This window comes from Meleagris gallopavo, chromosome 5 (genome assembly GCF_905368555.1).
Source record: "Meleagris gallopavo chromosome 5, MGAL_WU_HG_1.1, whole genome shotgun sequence".
NCBI lineage: Eukaryota > Metazoa > Chordata > Aves > Galliformes > Phasianidae > Meleagris > Meleagris gallopavo.
In genome coordinates, this window is record NC_139408.1 from 36,388,062 (window position 1) to 36,410,703 (window position 22,642).

At 35.0% G+C, this 22,642-nt stretch overlaps 1 protein-coding gene across 7 annotated transcripts in view; it reads right to left on the bottom strand.

Annotated features, from left to right (window-relative positions):
* SLC25A21 (solute carrier family 25 member 21) overlaps positions 1-22,642 on the bottom strand; it is a 227,000-nt gene that overhangs the window by 5,617 nt on the left and 198,741 nt on the right. For 6 of the 7 annotated variants that reach the window (XR_014883641.1, XR_014883642.1, XM_085225251.1 and 3 more), the window contains 6 exons: positions 21,185-21,251; positions 16,442-16,501; positions 14,680-14,787; positions 11,202-11,366; positions 1,656-1,837; positions 828-880 (listed from right to left, as the gene is read on the bottom strand). Coding sequence is in view for 5 of the 7 variants with exons in the window: in XM_085225251.1 (XP_085081377.1) it covers positions 828-880; positions 1,656-1,837; positions 11,202-11,366; positions 14,680-14,787; positions 16,442-16,501; positions 21,185-21,251 (635 nt within the window). In the remaining 2 variants the exon portion in view is untranslated. The remainder of the gene's footprint in view (positions 1-827; positions 881-1,655; positions 1,838-11,201; positions 11,367-14,679; positions 14,788-16,441; positions 16,502-21,184; positions 21,252-22,642) is intronic. The other variant, XM_085225254.1, reaches the window with a different exon arrangement.

A 22,642-nucleotide genomic window follows, 5' to 3' on the forward strand; every position in this document is an offset into this window, starting at 1 on the left:
ACAGGCTGCCTCTGTGGGCTGACAAAACCTAAAGGCCTGTTGCTTTGCTTTCATCATTAATCAAAAGCAGTTTGAGAACAACAGTCTAGAAGTTGAAGAAGATCACAGAATCATAGAATCACAGAATTATAGAATGGGCTGGATTGAAAAGGACCACAATGATCATCAAGTTTCAACCTCCCTGCTATGTGCAGGGTTGTCAAGCACTGTGCCTTTGCATGCGGGGCAACAGCTAGTGAGAAGGGTCAATCAACGACCTAGTCTGAAGCTATCCGTGTCCTCTTGGCCTTCTAGTATCCTGCAAGTCTCCTCCTAGCCCATGTTACTGGCTCTTAAGAGTACATTTCTTACAGCCCCAGCAGAGCATAGGAAGAAGAAAGTAAATGGAATGTGATATGCTTGGGCTCAACTATCTGAGAGCATTTAAGCTGGAGAGACTCTAACCTGTGTTTTAAGGGGACCTTACAGAATTGGTACAGAATCACATCAGAGGGAATACAATAAGCTTTAAGAAGCACTTCAAAAGCTTTTATAGCTCTGATATTTGCAAAGATGCACTCTGGCTTATTCACAAATAAAGTAATTTCACCAACTAGAAGTTACTTGGAACTGTGATCATCCCATCTGTATGTACAAGTGATTTTTTTAGATGTTTTAGCCAAATTCTTCTATGATGTTATTAGATGATATTATCCAAAGGAATCATTCAAAGATGGTACAGTGTCTCATTAAGTTGTTTGACATTCACTAAATTTTTTCAAGAAATTAAAAAAGAGGAAGACGAAAGAAGAATGAAAACAACAGAGAAATGAGAGAGGAAAAACTACCTGGACCAAGCCTCATGATCTTGGGAATCAAACCTTTGTACAGAGCCAGAAATCTGCAACAGAAGAAAAACAAACAAAGAATTTCAAACAATATTCTTGCTGTAAAAGAAGAATGGAATTTTAGCATGTGTTTGTTAAAACGCTGGCAGAGCACTTAGAAGCAATTATTTGAAATTACACATGTTCAATAGCAGGCAGTATCTGGATTTTAACATTTTACAGAGGCTGATTAGATGAAGAGAAAAAGTTAATCAATGTTCAGTCTCAAAAGCTATGTTGTGAGTACAGCCAATCAAAAATATGACTTTAATCAGTGAGATGGTTTTACTTTCAAGACAACTCTGTTAACAACAGCTGCATACATGGACAAAATGACTGCTATAACTGAATATCAAAGCTATAACCCAGTCCTCACTTGAGAAATATTTTAGAAAGTTGGAAAATGTTACTGCCACAAAGATTTGTCCCTAATTTAATTATTTCAGCAGCCATTTTACAAGTAGAGTTAAACTGTGAAATACTCTGTTTTCTAGTAATATTTTCCTTTTACAAAATAGAGAGTTGAAAAAATTACACACGAGATATAACATTTATTTGTGGAGCATAAATTTTGGCAGCCCAGTAAGCCTTCTGTAAAAGTTTATGTGAAATAGGAAGATGTTTCTTTTAATTCTAAAATACATTTTTGAAGCGTAACATTGTGTTCTGATATGTGGGTTCGTGGTGGCTTAATGTCCTTGTGAAATCTGAAATATAACAACATGGTTTTATGGACCCATATGAACTAAAACAGAAGTCTGGACAATTATTAAAATAAGAATGTTTTACCCTTCCTCTTTATAGACTGTTGCCATAGTTTTAAGACAGGTTCTGTACTTGATCTCTCCAGGAACTGGCTGTGGTCCTTGAATCCTACTTTTTGCAACATCAAAAGGAATGTTTATAATTGAGGCTATTGTTCCTGAGACTAGTCCAATTCCAAATTTCCTCAAAAACTCCACATTTGGATCCTGAAAAAAAAAAGAAAAAAAAAAAAAGGAGAGAGAGAGAGAGAGAAAGAAGAAATAAGAAAGGAAGGGAAACGGAAGGACCTATGCAGGTTAAGCACTATAAAGTAATATGCATTTAATCAGAAAACTCACACAACACAACACACTCATGTTATTTTAGCGGAACACATTAGGATTTCCTATGCTGGAACTTGTTTTCTTGACAATCCTATTGGCTATGTTTTTACACATGGTCTAAATTGCTGAAGTACACATTTCCTCACACAGGATTTATAAACACAGTTCATAAAGAAAGACTGGTATGGCATATGGGGATGATTTGTATAATTGGGCTTCACAATGTACTTAGTATTACTGTATCAAAACAGGAGAAATCCAAGCACACTATTAGCTAATTGGCCAGAATATTTTACAAATGACAGCAACTTCCACCATGAAGCCTACTAAAATGCTCATTTGTGTGTTGGACCCCCAAATGCTAAATTAAATAAAGGCTAATCTCAGTCTGCTGCCATTCCCCTCCAGGTTTTTTACATTTATTTTCACATGTACTGTACTGAGAAGTGCTAGCTTCCTGCTATTAACAATCCAGCTCGGTGCAACGGCAAGGGAGCCTCCACGTTCTGTGCATTATAAGCAGTGGTAACTCACTCAGCTAATTGGCTGAAGAATTCACAACAGATTGCTTCTGAACCCTACTTTATGCTCAGGATGCAAGTTAGAAGCAGGTCAGAAGTGCATCTAAAGTTTTTTGCTCTCTCTAGGTTCATGGTCTGACTGGGTTTTATTTGATAATTTAGGAAGACCTCCTACCTTGCTATTTTCTATGACATCTAAGAATTCAGATCTATCTGGGAGTCAAAGTCTCTTGAAGCAAGCTTAATTCTACTTCTATAAGTAGTGGAAGTCGAGGGAAACATCCACCAGTGCCTTTCCTATGCACGTGATTCTTTTGCTATTGATGTTCCAAAACAAGGACACTTTTGTACTGTATCAAACTCCATATGTGCAGTTCTATTCTTCCCTTAAGTCACTTCAATTATAGAAAACCATCAGTAAAATAATAGATGATCTTGCCACATCATAATGTCAGTATATTAGAAGTCTTTTGTTTGCTGAATCTGTACATTTGTAAGTGAAATCAAGAACAATAAAGGTTTCCCTTCCAGATCAGCAACAAGAACATATGTTAAAATCTGCACAGTTTGCATTGATGGAAGGTGTTTAGATATCAAAATCAGCAGAGCATTTTATTACTTGCAGAAAAACTCAACACTTTGATTTTACAAAATATGAAGAGTACTGATAATACATTTTAAAATTTAGAATACCTAACACCCATTTGTTTCTACACAACAAATTGTACAGCCTTACTAGTAAAAAATGTAGCAGCAGACCTCTGCTTGTCCTGTACATACTGTCACCGGTTTAAATGGAAATAAAATGAAGCCTATTTTTCTGGTACCAGGGAAGAAAAAGAAATCCAGGCACAGCAGCCTCTTTACAGCAAGGTGCCTATCCTACAACCATATGATTACATTTGCACCTGGGAACTGAGGTACCTCGTCAGGCCAGCCTGCAAGGAGGCAGATGCACTACTGATTTGACATTTCATAGTCTGGAATGATCTAAAATACCCTTTTCAAGTGAGAGAACAATTCTTCTGTAGTACTAAGGACATTGGGTTATACTCTGGGCTAGGCAATACATATCAGGCAAAAGTATTCACTTCTTAGCAGTGAATTTCAAACCTTGCTGCTTATATTTGAATGATTGTTCATTTTCATGTTTTGGTGAATTCTTGATGTCAGCGTTGCTTGCTTTGAAACTGGCAGTGCAACAGATACTCCTGTATATGCAGGAGAGTCCCACTAGGCAGCTTCTTTTGAAATGTAACATTGAACCAACATAATTAAAGGGAAATTAAAACTGTTTCATTTCTATTTCAGTATTTGTGACATTAAAAATGTTGGAAGGCAGCATTTTGCTTATTCACAAAACTGGATTATAACTAAATTTGCTACAATATACATTAACTTTGCTCTGTAACTTCAGTTTTTATTACATACTTTATGAGAAATGTTTTTCTGTGATATTCATCACTGCAATATGCAAGTCATTTCATTAATACAATGGATTCCACATTATTTAAAATAATTAAAAAGTTTTTTTCTAAAAGTACAAAGTAATTTCTTTTTAGTGTGCTACTACTTCCACGTATAAAAAAAGAGATTTCTAAATACAACTCATGCTTCTGCCTACAAAATTTATATGGACAAAAGAACATTGGTTATCTCTCGTGCATGTGCAAGCTGGTGCTATCACAAAACACTGTCTTTCTTTTTACACTGAAATCCAACCTTTTTTACTCGATGGACAATGCCAAAATATTCCTAGCAGTCTCGGACCGCACGGAAAGAGACATGAGGTAATGCATCTGCCTAGTGCTAATGCTGGAACTGGTTAGCAGAGAAAAATTATGATCATGTTATTGTCACTAACTTCATACATTTCACTGATTGCATATTATATATTTTATATTTGGTACATTAGAGAAAAAGATTCTGACAATCTCCCATTGCTTTTGTAAATGGCGTAGCTGAGGAAGAAATATGACTGTTTTTAAGCAAAAGTAACTTTTCTGTAACATAAGCAAAATGTGAATTAGAGCAGAAACATGATTTTATATGGTGCCATACCGCAGTATAGTGTACCTCATGAAAGTTAACAGTTTTCTTATTCATAAGACAATAACTTTGTTGTGGTTGGATATGTAAACTTTGATCCTCTTATCTTTTTAGTACATCCTTCACGATCATATCTCCTATACATATGAGCCCCTGCCATGTGAGCATAAACAGAGAAAAGTAGGTGATACTAACAAATGCATCCCATGCTGAGTATCCCTAATTTCTATGGGAGAAAAACAATTCAGATATTACATTTCTGCTTGTTATACTTCATTACTATTATAATATTGTTAACAAAATGGAGACTCCATAACTTCCACCTAGATCACATGCTGCTTAATTCCTTCTTTTATGTACTATAATTTCTAGTAACAGAACATTTTAACTCTGAATCTAGCACATATACACACAAGTACAATATTGTTCCCCACTGGAAATGCTTCGCTTATCAGTGTCAGACTCCAAAATCCCAGGCTCTCCTATAAGTACTCTTTATTCACATGCATATTAGCTAGGTACTTTGTCAAAACTTCTGTTTAAATCTTTAATATAAGTCAAAAGCTTCCATACTATCTTCATCTATATTGAAGGAAAGTCACTAAAATCCATAAGCAGCATAGATATTAATCCAACAGTGGTATAACTATTTGGTAAAGCCATATATGCTTTGAATTCAGTTAATTTAGGTCACTGATAAGATCATTGTGAATCCAAGTGCATAATTGATGGAGAGCATGATCAGAAGGTTGATCTCTGGCTCTCTACCAGAAAAACTGAAAATTAATTTTAGAATACATAATATGGTACTACTCACCATAGTAGATATATGTGTACTGATTTAGATGATTATCTCAGATGCAATTCACTGGATGAAAGGTGGAATACTACGCTCACTATACACAGTGAAGAAAGTAAGTATTTCCAAAGGAACAGCTCAAAGTATATAAAGTAGATAGTAGAGACAGATAGTGTGAACATATATGGTAGCATGCATAAAAGTGTGAAATAACTGCTAAATAACTAAGCACATCTGCTCAACATGACATAATAAGTCAGTGGAGAAGCAGTGAACAGAACTGAGAGACTTTGCACTTTAGGCTGCACATCCATCTCCCTGTGTATAACAAGGAAGACTTTAAAAGACAGAAGACTGATTGGGCCACAGGACCTTATCTGGGCTATATTTATTATAATCAAGTGTGTGGCAGCAAAACAGATCATAGTGTTACATAGACTGAGTCTCAGAGAAGAGATGGGAAGAAATGCTGTCATACTCTACAGTAGGGAGGAAGGAGCTCGTACTGGTATGTTCAGGTGGTTTGGAGGCACACAGACTCTGGGCAGAAATCAGCAGAAATGAAGAGAATTTAATGTAGATTCACTGCAAGGCTCCAGAGAGTGTGAAAACGAGAAGTGAAAACTAGTCTTGTCACTGTTGTGGTAATATCATGCTGTGATTCTTATAAAGAATAGTCATAATTTTTGTTTGCAACGTACTCAACACTTGACCACAGTTTTACAAACAGCTTCATGTTCTTATTTACTCTGAACTTCTGAACATCTTGAGCATTTATATAGTAAACTCCTTACTGTAAACTATAGCTTGCTGTCTGATTAGTATAATCATGTTCTGATTTTTGTCAAGATGCATAGGAAATGCTCAAATAATAACAACAACAAACATATTCATGAGAGGCATTCCAAAACACGCAGTCACAGCTGCATTTTGTTTGAATTAAATGTGCCTCTTCACACTGGTATTATCTCCGATTCCTCCTTGAGAGCAATCTCATCATAGCAGACATTTATTTAAGTTTTTAAAATCCATCTGTCAGATGGCCAACAGCATAAAATGAATGACAGCTACTAGGATAAGTGTCCTGGCTATTCTCCAGAGTGAGATGACTGTTTGCTGTACAGGGCAGGTGTTTTCAAACAGTTTGCAACCCTAACAGTGATCTTTTTTTTCCCCCTCACATTACAATTTCCTGATTGTAAGCTATTAATCTTTAGTTACAGATTATTACCTATTATCTACTCTTTTGCCATAATCTTTCAGACCTCTCAGGCGAAGCCGGGATTCCTATCCACTCAGTCCTAAAACAAACAACTGCACCAAAGAATTTCTGATATAAATAAATAAATAGTTTAAATCCAGGAGATGATAAAAATGTGGTCACTGAATATAAGATACACAGAATTCTGGAAGCTCTGTACAGTCAGCAAGAGGCGAGGCAGACTGATCCGTACTTGTTCCTTGTAGATTACTGTCAGACCATTGAAAGAAGAACACCAAAGAGACAAAAGAAACTCAACCCCTTTGTCTCCTCACAAACTCTTTCTTTATTGACTGTATCTTTCCATCACCTTCTGCACTGGTCCCATACCAGTGATACTCTGTTTATCCAAAAGAGAGTAGTCAATATTCCTGCCATTCAATATTTAGTGCTCGATGTTATACTTCCTAGGGAACAAATACCTGGAAGACTATCAACCACACTGCTAAAAACAGAATCAGTCAGCCAATTTCACATGAACCTTCTGTTGTAATCCCAATCAGTTCTCCCACATAGAGTCAGTCTACTCAGATCATCAGATTGTTCATGATCTGTTGGGATTACAAGCAGGTCACATCTTCAAGGCATCATTTAGACATCAACTATGAGTCCCTTAAAATTCCTTGAAGCAGAAACTGGCACTCTGGAATGGACATCTTTTTTGCTTACCCCCTGCATCCATCTGTTATCCATCATCAGCTTCAGTTATACAATTAGTTAAGAAACAGGAAAAAAAAAAAAAAAGAGTAGCACCATAAATATCAGAACTAAAAAAGGCTGATGTCCTATGAATTCTTGTCTTGTGGCTGACTGATTCTCTATCTAGAAAGGTGCAGACTCAGACTAGGATTTACATGGCCTTTGTTTCCTATAAAGTTCAGTCTTTAACAAAGCGCAAGCTCCCACTGAAAATTTCCCTTAGCTGGGATGCTTGTAGGATCTCTCTTCTGTTACATGACCATTTACATATCTTGTAAGAACTTAGCTACAAGTGTGCCTCTACAGGAGAAGGTAAGATAGCAAAGGACACTCCCCCTACGATACAATGTGCAGTGATGATGACCAGGGAAGAAGCCTTTAAACAACACTGATTATAATTTCAACAGCTTCAGGACACCTCCGCTGGAGAGCTATGATCAGTGGGTGGCTTGTGACATTTTACTGGGTACAGCACTGTGATTTTGTTTAGCCGATAGGACATCCTGAAACTTGAGATTGCACAGTATCTCCGAGATTGCTCTGTCTTCCACTCTGATCCAGCCTTCTCCTAAATCACCTTGTTTCACTACTTATTCAACTGAGTGCACCATGTGCCCAGTGCACTCTGTTTCTACATATAACTTTTACATTGGGGTAGATCTGAAAACAACTGGAAATAAATCTGTTCTCTACAATCTTATTTATTTGCCAAACTGAATAGTCCATTTCCTTGCCTATAGGAGTTTAGGGCCCTTCCTCCGGCAAAACAAGACTGCTCAGCTACTGCTGCCCAGTGCAGCTCCCTTTTAACAGGAGGCAGCTGCAGCAGGCAGTGTCTGACTTGAAATTAGTTTTGCAGCTGGCCATGATTCAAAGGGAGCTTTCACCAGGCACTGTTTTCATATTGTTAACAAATACGATAGCCGCTTGGAGGTGGTAGTGAGCAATGGTTTTAATGAAACTAATGTTTGCCATCAAATCAAACTATGATAAAATAAAAAAAGCAAGAACTGCTGGAAGCCTATGAAGCATGCTATAAAAGCATGTGCCATAAAACTGAGACGATATAAATTTTCAGACTAATTTGATTGCTAGTGCAGATGCATAGCCGTTAATGCTCTATGGGTGATACATTAGCGGCAATTGAAACAAGACTAGCTTATTCCATGTTCAGTAAACTGAGCATGAGGTTGGCTGTAAATGGTCTGTTTAGCAGAATAGACTGAACATACGAAAAATTATTCATTATGAACATTTACAACCCACACATGTCATTTATATCATTTGACCACTCAACATAAAAAGTTTATTGTTTTTGGCAAAATAAGCTGCAAACATTCTTAATTGGGATGCAAATTTAATGCACAGTTTAGCACTGTTGACAGCTAAAAGGGTCATATAGACATTTCCATACATTTTTCCACTTACAGAAGGTGAACAGCAAATACATAGTCAAGAGCCAGAATTATTTCAAGTGTAGTATTCTTATTTCACAGTTTTAAATGCTTGTCAATATCACAAGACTGACTTACAGAATTTTATGTGAAATGCACAAAGTGAACAAATTAGGTTTTATAATGAAATCAAACGTGAGAAAATATGAAAAGTTACAACTAATTTTTCAGACTAACTGCCTAACAACTTATATCAAATTTATTGTACAGGTTTGATAACTCAGCCTGTACGACTTGCCTACTGACAGAAACTATTTAGAAAATACTTATATTTAATATATAGATTAATATTATATATTTATTTATATTTATATTTGTATTTATATATAGAAAAAAATTTAATATATAGAAAATATTTAGAAAATATTTATCACAACGTATTGTTGAATGCTGATATTTTCCAATCACTAAGGCAAAGTTCAATGCATATAGACATATTTGACATACTGTTGGCTAGCACAAGCAAGATGAGGCCTGATCTACACCCAGTTAAACTCAGGGTAAGACTTGAATCAATTTTAATAGGAGTTTGATCAGAATTATTGCTTACATCTGTATGTACAGAACTGTCTATAGCATGGCTGCCAGCTGGCCTACAGTGTCCTATTAATTAATGCTACTAAGTGCTATCACCACCTAAATCAGAGATCTTACAGGAAATCTGCCTATTAAACTCCTTGCCTGCACAAACTCCCAAGCCATACCCAGGAACAGTGCTAGCTGTCTTGGGCCAGGGCATGCTGAGCAGTACACACAACTGAGCTTCAGTGATACTGCTCAATTTACTAGCTGAGATGTAGCCACTGCAAGCCACTGTACAGGCCACTTCACAACTGTTACACACAATAAAAACCTCTCCACTTGTAATTAATACATTCTTGTTGTACGAAGATCACAGATAGCATATACAGAACACCTGTGTCACCAGGTGACAACACTGAAGTAATTTCTCTTTTACTGTCTGTTTATTTAAATTTATGTTCTAGATGTTAACAATTCTCTTTGTCATACAGAATCTGTACAAAGAGCTAATTTCTCACAGGTCATAAAGCTCTGAATCTTTCTAATCATGTGCTATACATACGTATTTAAATTGAAATGCTAGGAAAGCATGAGAAATGCTTATGCCAAATACTATTACTATTCTTCCATTACTATGCAGGTAAAGTACAGCATTTCCATAGAAGCTGTGCGTAAGTTTCTGTCCTTACATGCATATGGTTCTGAGTATTCTCCATAGTAACTACAATTTTCCATCTTTTCATCAGAATAAATGTTTACTCCTAACTTTGTATCAAGCTACCCTTGTGTCTTGAGTTTTTAGAATATATGATTCAAGTACATTGCAATGTATGCTTAAATACACTAAAATAAACTTGTAGAAACTTGTGGGTTAGCTGCTCTTTAACAATTCAATTTACTGTAATGATCTGCAAATAAGAAGTGGAGCTTTTCTCCATTTATACGGTCTTGCCAACAAAAATACCAGGCTACTCAGAAGTGCAGAAAAAAAGAGGTGTTGCTTCATATGGGAATAGAAACTGATCCCTTTTGATGTAAATTGCAGCTTCTTAAATGAATATCCCTACATATTACACCTGTGACTGTTTAACTGTCATCATCTAAAAATCACATTAGTGAAAACACACTTCAGTAAGTAATGCACTGGAGTCATTAATAAACCATTAGTTGTGGTTCACACAGCCATTTAGAAAGTTTCCAGTATTAGTATACTTTCATTCATAAAATTTCCTTTTGTTATAAAGGGAAATGCCTACTTTATATAAAATCATATGAGACTACTGACTAAAATTTCTTCAAGGACAATTACAGCTTTATTCTTTTTCTCAGCTTACTCATAGGTTATTCTACATAAAGTCTCTGCGTATAACCGTGTAAGTCCTGTTCTGGGCTGGTTCCCTCCCACGTGCGTAAATCTGTCCTGTCATCTTTCAATACTAGGCTGAACTGCCTTCAGTAAATAGATCTGTACATGGTCAGGATACCTCCGTACTGCAGCCCTGTCTGCTCATCAAGCTTGGCACCTTGCTTTGTGAGTACTTAGAAATTTTCTAGAAACTGATATCTCTTTTCTAGTCCAGTTTACCACAAACAAGCAAACAAACAAAACAATAGCAATGAGCACTTACATACCTAGCAATGAGCATAACATACTTGCACCTTGTTTCTGCCTTTTCACTTTGCTACTGTGGTATAAGGAAATATTCATAACATTGTGATTTCAAACATGATTACTTTGTTTATACTCAGCTTTTCTTAAAAAGGCAGAACCTTAATTTGATTCACAAATTTTGCCATGAAAATGCTATAGCATTTTCTGCAAAACAGGGAGTTATGTTAGTCAGCAGTTAGTAACAGCACAGCTTTGCACTGTAAAATACAGTGTTAATCAAATTGTCAAACCTCTTATCTGCTTGTCTATCCCATTGTATGAGAAACTTACTTTATTGACTGGAAGAATGTTTTTCACATTGAAGTAGAATCCAAAGTAAACCATGTTAAAAACTCCATGACGGCCCAGTGTTGCAGTAAGACCTTTGTTGAGTCCATGGAGGCCCAAACCATCAGTTCTGATGATCTGCTGAGCTTGAACAAAGCTAGATGGTTGCTTCACAAGTTAAGTAAAGGAAGGAAGAGATCATCTTTAGAAAAAGGAAACAATAATCTATGCCTTATTTCAATCCCGGTGACAAACACAGTGTTGCCAGCTCTTGTCATTTTATCTTAAGTATCGCCATATTTTTTTTCATTACAAAAAAATATTCCCCATTTTTCTGATAGCAGAAAAAAAGATGAAAACATCCTAACGCAAAGAAAGTAATCTTAAAATCATCGTTTCAAAGGTTAGTTAAATTTTATAGAGAAACTCATGGCATCAGATATGTGAATTTGGCAACAGTTTGCTTTTTTTTTTTAAATCACATTGTGTGCTGTTAAGATTATGACAGATGAAACCCTTGCACAACTAGAGTATACAACAATAATTCTGGACAATTAAAAGATTAGAAAAAAAGCTTCTAAAGTAAAACCAGTGGCACAGGGGCTTGCACTACAAGGGAGTGATGAAAGAACAGTATTGGAACAGGAAATAAGTTAAGCCATTATGGATAGGATAGCAAGTTATTGGGAGCCACAGATTGGAGCAGCAAAGGACAATATAAATATCTGTGTTGAGCAGTTTGGCAGTTCCAGATTCAGTGTTAGGAATAGAGTTGGAAGATGACAAAAAGCATATACGCTATCTCTGAATATTTAATTTTTAAACACTGACTTTTGAAGGAGTTACTGAGTACATAGAAATTTTTAAAACTAGATCACACATTAAACGATTTTCTGTCATAGAGGCAGGCAACTAACTTTAATACTGTGGTAATGAAACTCTAGAAAAGAAGGCACAAATTCTTTTTTCTCATAAGCATCCAACTGCAAATCCTGTTTTGCACTCCTGATGAATAACTTGACATAAAAGGTGTAGTTAGACTTTGAAAATCACAACACTCATTTATATTCCAAGGTATAGATTTAGGAAATTGACTTTAGAAATCCTGTTTTGAAAATAATGTCCAAAAAGTATAGAAATCGTCTTAGCCAGCCAACTGCTACCTAATAAAAGCCAAAAAGGTCAAAACTTCCTCAGGATCCACTTATATAACAATGAGTTCCACTGACGCTATCTGCCCGACTAAGTACACATTTGATCTGTACCACAATATACTGTGATACTACTGATGATACTTCTGAAGTATTAGATCTTTTTTTAGCAGAATTAGGAAAAGCTCCTCTCAAAAAAATGTTGTTGTGAGAGTTTTGTTTTTCCAAAGCCTAAAACCAGCTCTAGGTAATCAAATATTTAATTATAAGGGAAAAGATGACTTTCACTAGGCTGCTCAAACATGAAAATACAGAAAAATTTTGACTACAGCGCTGTGAATGTTGCTAATTTCAATGTGCTTACTTGTTTACTGCCTTCTCATTCCAAAATATCACAGTAGTAGATCAACACCATCAGCCAAATTATCCCTGTTGTAACTGACACAGCATATCACTGCTTATTTAGGTTACTGACAGACAGCCTTTAATAATAGGTTTCATTCTGTTTTTTCATATTTAGCAACCAATATTATCCTGTTAATGCTTTGAACACATTTTACTAAATTCACTTTCCTATCTACTACCAGGATTCAAATCAGAATCTATTAAAAAATGTAAACATAAACATTTAAAATGTCAGATGATCAAGACACAGAAGTTCTAAATTTTATGCTGATAACAAAAGGACCTGAGGATAACTAACCTGGAGAAATTTGCTGTATAAACAACCAGAGTTTAATTCACTTCAGACAGTTGCTGACTTGTACTTAATAGAGACCAAGACAGCATGATCTGGAGACTGTCATCTCATCTTAGAGCAGAAACTTGTAAAATCAAGTGAGAAGACTTTTATAATCACTCAGCATCTATAGCCAGTGAGTTTTCCATGGCTACAGGGAAAAACAAAAAAGAGAAAGCCAAACAAAAAAAATTGGGACTCCTATCTAAACAAAAAAAATTGCATTATTTTTACCTGTAGCAATCCAAATGACAATAGTGCCAATATGTGATTTATTGCAGCCTTCCTCTTTAAACCTATCAGCCCTAGAAAGATGATCTGGTACCACTGAATAATTCAGCTGTCACTGCACTGTGTGAATATTTGTTTTGGGGGTGTGCAGGAGTCTGGGTGTGGGTGTATGTGTTCATGCTCTTCCTTGTTCCTTTAAACAAGATGTATTTATTATTTCAATACAATAGTCAAAGAAATATGTGACCTGCATTAGGTTTCATCATATAATATGAAAGCTACACAATGGGAGAGGTACATACCTTACTTAAACCTTTTAGAAAAACAGTGCATGGTAATGAAGTAAGTGTACCATTACCCTACACTCTGTAATAACATGCAAGTGCTTCTTCCAGTAGGCTTGAGTTTACATGCTTTGTATGGAATGTCCTTTAACATGTTCTTAATAAGAACTTGAGATTGTGGTACTGAAGCCACTAGTTTTTCTGATTTACAACAAATTCTAAAATTATAATCCTTTTTAAAATATATATTTAAAATGGATATCTGTGATTTAAGAACTTAAGACCCCTGGATTTTTTTAATATCTGTGCAAATAGATACTTTCAATACTATTTTAAGTGTAAATTAGGTACCTTCCTGAGATAGAAATCCTCCCATGCACTGCTTTCTCCTTGCAGTAACTCAACCCTTTTTTTTCTTGTACAGTATGAGCTCTTTGTTTCAGTGGTTTTACTGCTCATAGTTAAAAAATGTCTAGGCCAGAGACCCCGGGCAACCTGACATCTCTGGTATGCATTGAGAATGTACCAAAATTTATCAAATGTTATAAAATTTATTCTCTGGGAGAGTGCTTCTCTGAATGAATTACAGAGTCCATAACAGCTACTTTTAACATCAATAAATTCATCCAAGATCGTGAAATCTACCAGCTACATTTCAACATAAAAGACACCAGCTGGACCCTGCCCAGGGCATTGGAACTCAGTGTCTAATGCCAACCCTCTGTTCTCACTAGAGGTCTGGAGCCTGCCAGGGTAAATGTACGTAAGAGTCTCAGATTTGTACTTCAGGATAACAGTTCTTCACAGTGCTGTACTACTGGCTGCTGTGGGAGTAAAGAGGTGCACCGAATATCTGCAGTGGAAATACTGACACAGAGGACAGTACTGTATGCATCTTGATGCACATCTGACAGCATAATTTAATGAATCTTTTACCTCATTTTTCCTTTTTCATTAGGCTTGTGGGAAAATCATTTGCATCAACCCATTACAGTATAGATATTTTGGTCTAAACATGAACTTTCAAGTGCACAACACTTAATAAAACAAAACAAACAGCGGTGCAATCCTCATACCTCTGTGAAACTGTTTCGATTTGCCTGCAAGGTAACCTTTACTACTTCAAAAGGGTTGACCACAACTGCCTCCGTTAATCCAGATCCCAAGCCAGCAACTGCAAATGCCTAGGAAAGTTAAGTCAATCAATATGTAAAAATGAAGTAGTAAAATACATTCAGGTTATGAAACTGAATGAGAGAATACAATGAAATACTTCAGCTGTGTGTCAGTGCTCTACTACAAAAAAAAAAAAAAAAAAAAAAAGCTAGATCTTGATTGGATGCTGACAGTTCTTGAAGACAATATGACAATAGCCATAAACCACATTCCAAAAAACGCAAAATAAAATGTCATAGCACAGTGTGGTATTGATTTATGATGAAAACATGGAAAAACAATGCCCTCCTATTATCTTTGGGTGGAGCCTCAGTAAAAATACAAATATAAATGCAGTCACACAGCAAGGGAAAAAGCTAGAAGTGAGGTACTTAGTCAAACTGTGCAAGGAGAAGAAAAGTCCCCCTAAGTAAACAGCCATCTTGAAAAGGTTTGCATGGGAATAAGTGGCACACATGGAAATGTCAGCATTCTTTCAAAGGGTGAATTATTTCCATTTCCTTAAAAGCTGATGGTACATTACAGCCACAGAAATGGTGATATTCACTACTTTGCTTTCCATCAGGAAACAGCAATTAGAAATACATGCTTTTTGGTTTTTTTGTTTTTGCTTTTTTTTAGTAACAAAAATAATTTAAATATTCAGATCACTTAAGAAAAATCAGAGTGATTAATTTTTGTGATCATTTTGCACTTTTATTGCCTCAATTCTTGTCTCTAAACTTTGAAGTGCTGAAAAGAATCCCAGACCATTATACAATATGTTGAATATATCTGTCAAAATTCAAGGAAGCCAGTGGTAAGGAAAAAACAATAGTGAGAAAAATAATTCATTCAATACAGAGGGTTTTGAGCCAGGACTCTAGGGAGCTCAAGAAAGAGAATGGTAAATTGGAAGGGTAGTGGCAGGCTTTATCCATAGTGCCTTTGCCTCCAGCCATACTACCATATTACCAACACACCAGTTTTTCCAGTGTAAGATAGGAACATAATCTATCCCTTTCACCATCAACCAGCAGGAATATGATGCTAATGTATGCATTCCTCTTTTGACAGTAATTTTTCTCTCCGAAAGAATTCTGTAGAGGCATCTCTGGACATTCTGTGTAGCTTAGGCCAGAATCTCTCTCAGTTGTCTTTTCTCTATCATGCCTACCTCAGAAGCAAAAATGCCTCTATGGTAATAAGAAATGCACCAAAAATGTGCAAGAACTTTAGGATGGCTGGTAGCTGTTTTACCTGCTGTATGAATTGGAGTGGCTTTTGGTCAGCAATGACGTCTTTGTTTTTTATGGGCAATTTTCTCAAGATTTTCCTGCAAATTTTAACACAGTTGGTATTGGGAATTTTTCACTACCCTAATCTATGTAGCATGTCCAGAGATATATCAGTTCTTTCATATAGTTGTCATGCCATTATTGTGAAAAATATGCATTAACTATCATTAATAGAAAGTAGTAATACAAAATTATCTTATTCTAAAAGATACCATAGTAGAATTAAACTCTATATATCAGCAGGCAGACTACACATGCTAACCACATTTAGTATAAAAACATTTTGTGTACCCCTTAAAATCTGGGCTTCCAATATGGAAGGAAACAGATAGGATTGTTCAATATATACGCATGAAAATAGAACATGAAGTGTTATCATACATACCAATCCTGGTGGTAAAGATGAATATCCTAGTAGCTTCTTGTATTGTTCAAAGGTGAAAAACTATAAAGAAAAGTTAGACTGAAATTGCATGGAAAAAATTATGAGTCAACCAAACTACAGTATTTCACTACCTCACATCTTAAGTAGCCACATGCAGAGGTGGAAAATAAACACAAGCTATTTTTCAATGAGTTTCATGCTCTGTCAGTGTTTAATGTGCAAATGAAGATAACTAGGCTTCAAAATTGAAGTATAACATGCACAACATCAGGATAAATGCAATTAATATTTCATATAAGAGTTCACTTAAAACACAGTTATTGTTTTCAATTTCTTATTTTTCCTCTATCATCTAATTTTCTTATACTGGTTTAAATGTAGTAGCAGATACTACATCCCACAAGAAATCGCCCTCATATTTAATATAACATATTTAAATAACATTCATATTTCTCATATACTGGTCTACTTCTCAACAGAAAGATGTAATAGTACATTTTTAAGATGGAAAGTGAGTAGGTTATTACAGTTTCTCACTTTCAAGAGACACATCTCTTATAGTTCTTGATCTTTATAAACAAGTGTCAGTCAGCGGCAGTGGTGCTCAGAAGTTCTGATTGTCTGAAGTTCCTTATAGGATGAGTTTAAAATGCTATGCTCTTGTGTTTGAACTTCAAGAAAGAACCTTTTTTCACCTGCACCAATGGTCATCAGTTAAGATCTGCTTAATCTAAAAAGATGCTAAGATCTCACTGAATACAGCAGAGATACAGGTGTTAGTAATAACATCATATTTACAAAAGTAGGAAATGTATTACACTTCTATAACATAAAATTAAGACTTTAAATACTGAAAGCTGAAGGACTGAGTACTCTAGCCAGTGGATATATGTTTTTTTTATTATCCAAAAGGATTACAATGTTTTGCAGAAAAGACCCTACAAACAGAGCCTTGATTACAACTGCAATCCAAATAGTGTACAGATCTAACATTCCATTTGCAAACATCCTGCAAATATATTTAAAATCATTGTACTGGCTTTGACAACAATCAGAAAAGATAGAAGATTTTCTCAGAATGTAGGTCTGTCTTATTGGATAACTGAAGATATCATTTTACTTATAGGTAAAAGGAAATCTTTGAGAAAGTGTCAGTTGTAGGATGAGTTACTTCTCAGAACTAAATTCAATTCATACTGCAGTAAAAGTTTGCTTTATTCACTCTCCAGCATCTTCCTACTCATTGCTGCCCTCCTAACCTTTAATGGAATTTCTGGTATTCCTTAATGTTTTCCATAGTGTCACAGATCTGTAAAATGGTTGTAATAAAGGCAGAAATACATTGATAGCAATTTTTTGGTCTTAAAATTTTTACCTTAAAAATCAATTGCTTCCTACAGAATGAATAAAATATGAATAAAATAACTACTATAATATATGAATAAAATAACTACTTAATAGTAATGTTTCATATCATTTTTGAAAAAAAAATAAAAATACCAGTAAAACCCAATCTAAATGTTTCTGGATATAATAGAGTAGCTAGTATACATACAGTTTTGCTAAAAGTATCCAGCTATATCATATGGATTTATATTATCTATATCTACACAAGTTGTTTTTAAAAAAAGAGTAATTTGTCTTTCTCTCTACGGTTGTATTAAGTTAATAGCCTTGTGCAAAAAAAAATCCCACAATAAACATATTTAATGCATGCTTTTGTGTATATAATAACCAGTATTGTCCATCTGGTAAAGATACACTTTAATTCACAGAAAATAGTCAAAGTACTTACCAGATGTCTCAATAACACTAAGGTAAAAATACATGCTTGAAACAAGATGTCTGGGAATGCATGAACAATATAAATCGCCCCAAAAGTTCATCTGTTAACCATTCTATTGGCATCATCACTTCTTTCCTCCAAGTTCAATCTAACATAAATTTATAAACTTTGACTTTTCATCTTACAGAAATACCTATTTTCCTTCTTAGGAAGGGAAATAAAGAGAAAGAATAAAAAGAAATAGCAAGACAGACGTGAGAATCTATTTACCTAAACTGAACCTGCATCTTTGACACAACATGAAAACTGAATAACTGTGGCTAAATAACTTCAACAGTTTAATATTTTTTAGCAAATAATCACTTCAGGTAAATATATTTCAATAGCAAAATTAAATCAACAGCAAAATTAAATTTCTTCTTAGTACAAAATCTGCCTAGCTCATTCTCTATACGCTTTTATGAGATATAAAAGAGACCTTACCTAGAAGTTTTCAAAAAAGTTCATTACAAACCCAAACCAAGGCAGAAAAATTGCCTCTATCTTTTGTGCTTTCTATGACCTCAAACACATAGGCGTTGACACAAATCTTCATGACCAGCCAGTTTGGCAATGGTCAAGGGACATATTTGGGCCTGTTGAAATATGGAATACCTTCAGAGGAATAAAAGGTGGAGAGTGAGCCAAAGGAAGCAGTGAGTTTCCATTAATGTTTTACATTTATATCCAAACAAGTTTAGTGGAAATTAAGAGAAGAGAAATTAAGCCAAGCTTAATTCTCTTTGGGCCAAAGCATAGACTCAAACTCTACTTGGATGTTAGAAATTGTGCTGGCAGATAACATCTGACATTAAATAGCTTCAGTATCCAGGATCTTACAAGTACATCACTGTACTGCCCTATTCTTCCAGTGTAGAACAGAGCTGCTATCTCAAGATAACTTAATGCCCTGTTGGTGCCCTTGGAACAGCAAAAAGTTTATAGGAATAGTGCAAAGAATTAAGAAATCAATGATTTAAAAGCATGTTTAGCATTTAGACCTCTTTCTCAAAGTTTCAGAAACCATACTGGGCCCTCACATTGATGCCCAAGAAGTATGTAGAAAGCATCTCACTAAGTAGCAGCAGTAAAATATATAAGAAGCTTATGATGTACAAAAAGAGGCTGAGACAACTGAGTTTGTTTACCCTGAAGTTATGAAGGCTAAGGGAATCTACTTCCGTCTTATACTATCTAGAAAAGGTGAAAGAGAAGACACTCAGACTGTTCTCAGAGGCTCACAACAACAACAACAAAAAAGAAGCAAGAGGCAAAGCTGCAACAGAGAAAATTTGGACTGAATATAAGGTAAAATTCTTTACAGTGCGAGCAATTGAGCACTGAAACAAGAACACAGACAGGCTGCAGTCTTCATCCTGGAAAATTTTGAGAACTCATCTAGACAAAGCTCTAGCTATGAAGTCAGAAGTGCTTTGGGTAGTAGGTCACCAGATGACCCACAGAGATTTCTCCCAATTTAAATGTTTTTATTATTTTATAACTATATTTAATATTGTGGAGACTAAGCCACAGGACTAAGAGAAAATGATTTGTCATTTTTGAATGACTCAGGCTGGTAGGAGAGAAATCAAACTTGGATTTGTATTTTAATTAAATATATGCTAGAATCTGAAATGCATGATCAGATGAACTTTAAGTCATTCGTACTGCAGTGAAATACAGAGACAGCCAAAACATCAGTCTGAAGAAAACAAGTTACTGGGAAGCTTTTAATTATCATCCATTTTTCTTCACTGCCACTTTGCCATTAAACTGAACTTCAGTTTGCTTAGTTGTGTATCAAGTAATTTTGAGATAGACGACATCATTTGCATCTAAAATGCTAATGCAAACAAGAAGATAACATTAGCAGAACTCCTATTACAAGGTCACTTAATTCTAATATTCTTCCTCTATAAAGGAATTGGAACATGAACGATTAATAGCAGGCTAAGGTTCAGGACCATGTGCAGTTTTTTAGAATGAAACAAAAAAAGAAAGAAAGGAAAATCAAGATGTTCTGTATGGTAACTGCTTTTAAACATACTTGACACAACTATAGAAAATTTCAAAGTTGTGAAGTGAAAGACAAAATGGATTCTTTGATAGATTTAGAGTTGTAAGATGAGGTGACTTTTTAAAAGTAGGTTTTGATAAAAGGGATTGGTATAACTGAACAAAATTTGGTGTAATGATATATTTCGCATAGGAGTGATACTAAAACAATGATCTACAAGTTGACATAGGGGATAATAAAAGGAAATCAGATCAACATTTGACACTGAATACACTGTTATAGGCTAGCATCCATTTCAAATTTAAGAGAGCTGGAGTAAAACATTCCTTGCATGATAGGAAGTTGTACCCACATATATATTCAATCTGGAAAAGAACAACAATATAGACTAGGGTGTTCTTTGAAGTATATGAAAAATCTCAGGCAGCACTTAAAACATACAGATACAGTTCTTCAAGTTTCTTAGTAAATACTTACTAGGAGTGGCTTTCTTAATTGTTCTTGTGTTCATTTATTAAGCCATTCAGAGTATTAGTTGCTTTGTAAATTGGTAGGTGTTTCCAATTAAAGTTTAAAGCAGAGGTAATTGTGAAGCTAAAATCTGGCTTCTAGTATTTTATTATAAACTTTGCTTGTATAAACTAATCACAATTTACTTTTCAGTAACATTATATTCACAGATAAAAAATATCCTAACTTTTAAAAGCATTATCCTACACTTCTTAATCAAGTACAGGTTTTATTCAACAGAAAAGTTTCCTCCTAAAAATCAGAAGATCAACATGCCAAAGAATCTTAAGAATCAAATGTCAATCAGTGTGGAAGAAACACAATATATTCGAGCTGCTCTTCTTCTTGCTTATGTTTTTAAAGGGAAAAGCATGTTGATTTATTTTTTTACCTTCACTGCCCTTTTGGGAGTCTCAGCCAAGATGGGAGGGAGTATTCCTTTGTAGAAACCAAGCAATCTATTGAAGAAAAAAACATCATTTTTTGTATGGATAAACAGCAGATCATTGCCATATTCCCAATTCAATTTTCCCTTTCAGGCAAAGCAACTGATCTTTCCAAACTTACAAACACATAATAGTAATGCTTTTTCTTTGCTTTATTAATTAATGTATTACCTATTCTACTATGTGCTAGTGAAAAGACAATCAAGAGTCAGCAATTAAAAAGTAAAAATTCAGTCAAATTTTCTAGAGTAGACAAGAAATCGTATTTAAAAGAAGAGGAACAATTTTGACACTGATGAGGAAGTACTATTTCACTGTATTTATTTTTTTGATGTAGCAATAATGATATTTAAAATTGAAGTAAAATACAAATTTGAAAAAAACCTTGATTTCAGCAAGCTGCATACAAAAATCTGCATGCTCACTTCAGATGCTAGGTTAAGGCACCTTTAAAATTTTGGTTTTTACATGCTTGAAAATACATGAAACTTTTTTGGGCAGTTCAGTTTTCAATACAAGTTAGGTATTCACAGAGACAGAATACATGGATTTCATCTTGGAAAAAAACTAAAAAAAAAAAAGTAGCAATGTCTTGCTACTGTACTCATTCAGGTCTTTGCCCTTCTCTAGGCCTGGCCCTATAAATGGTCAAGGGATTTACAATAGATGTAGTCTTCCGGAGTTTGGCTGAAGCCAAGTGTCGATCAATTGCAATACTTTGCATTACCTAATTTTTTTTATATATATATATAATTTAGGTATTTGAAGGCAGCCTGAGTTCCACTTACTAGACAAGGTTGGATCTTGGGAATACATCAGATAGTTCTCAGAATCCCCAACTGAGGTAAAAGTAGTCACAGTTTGTGTCTGCTTGGCCTCTACATTACAGAGGTAGTGCTTAGCAATTAGCAAAAAGCTATTTTGTCAGCCAACATATCTTAACACTCATCCATCTTCAGATACCTTATGCTTCTTTAAAGACTGTAAGAGGGAAACAGTCTACAGAAAAAATTACTTTTAGAAATGTTTAAAGGTGATTCGTCTTTACAAAACTGCCCATTAAGCAGGATACTTTTGCAGGGTGTAAAACAATAATCACATCAACAGAATCTCCTATAGCTATCCTATGCACATCAAAGAAAAACAATTAAATTCACAGTCCTCATCCAACTGTAAAAAGCTACAAATGCTATACCATCTTTTTCATCCTCCTTCTAACATTTCTTTGAAGTTCTGTTACTAAGCTACTCCAATGTAAATAAAATATTTAGGTTTTGAAGAGTTTCCAGAGTGGGAATATCACTTATAGTTCCTCTGAAGTTGAGCAAGTTATAGATTCCAGTCTACTATGAAAAGAAACTTTGATCATTTTATACATTGATGGTTTCATGACAAAACACTGA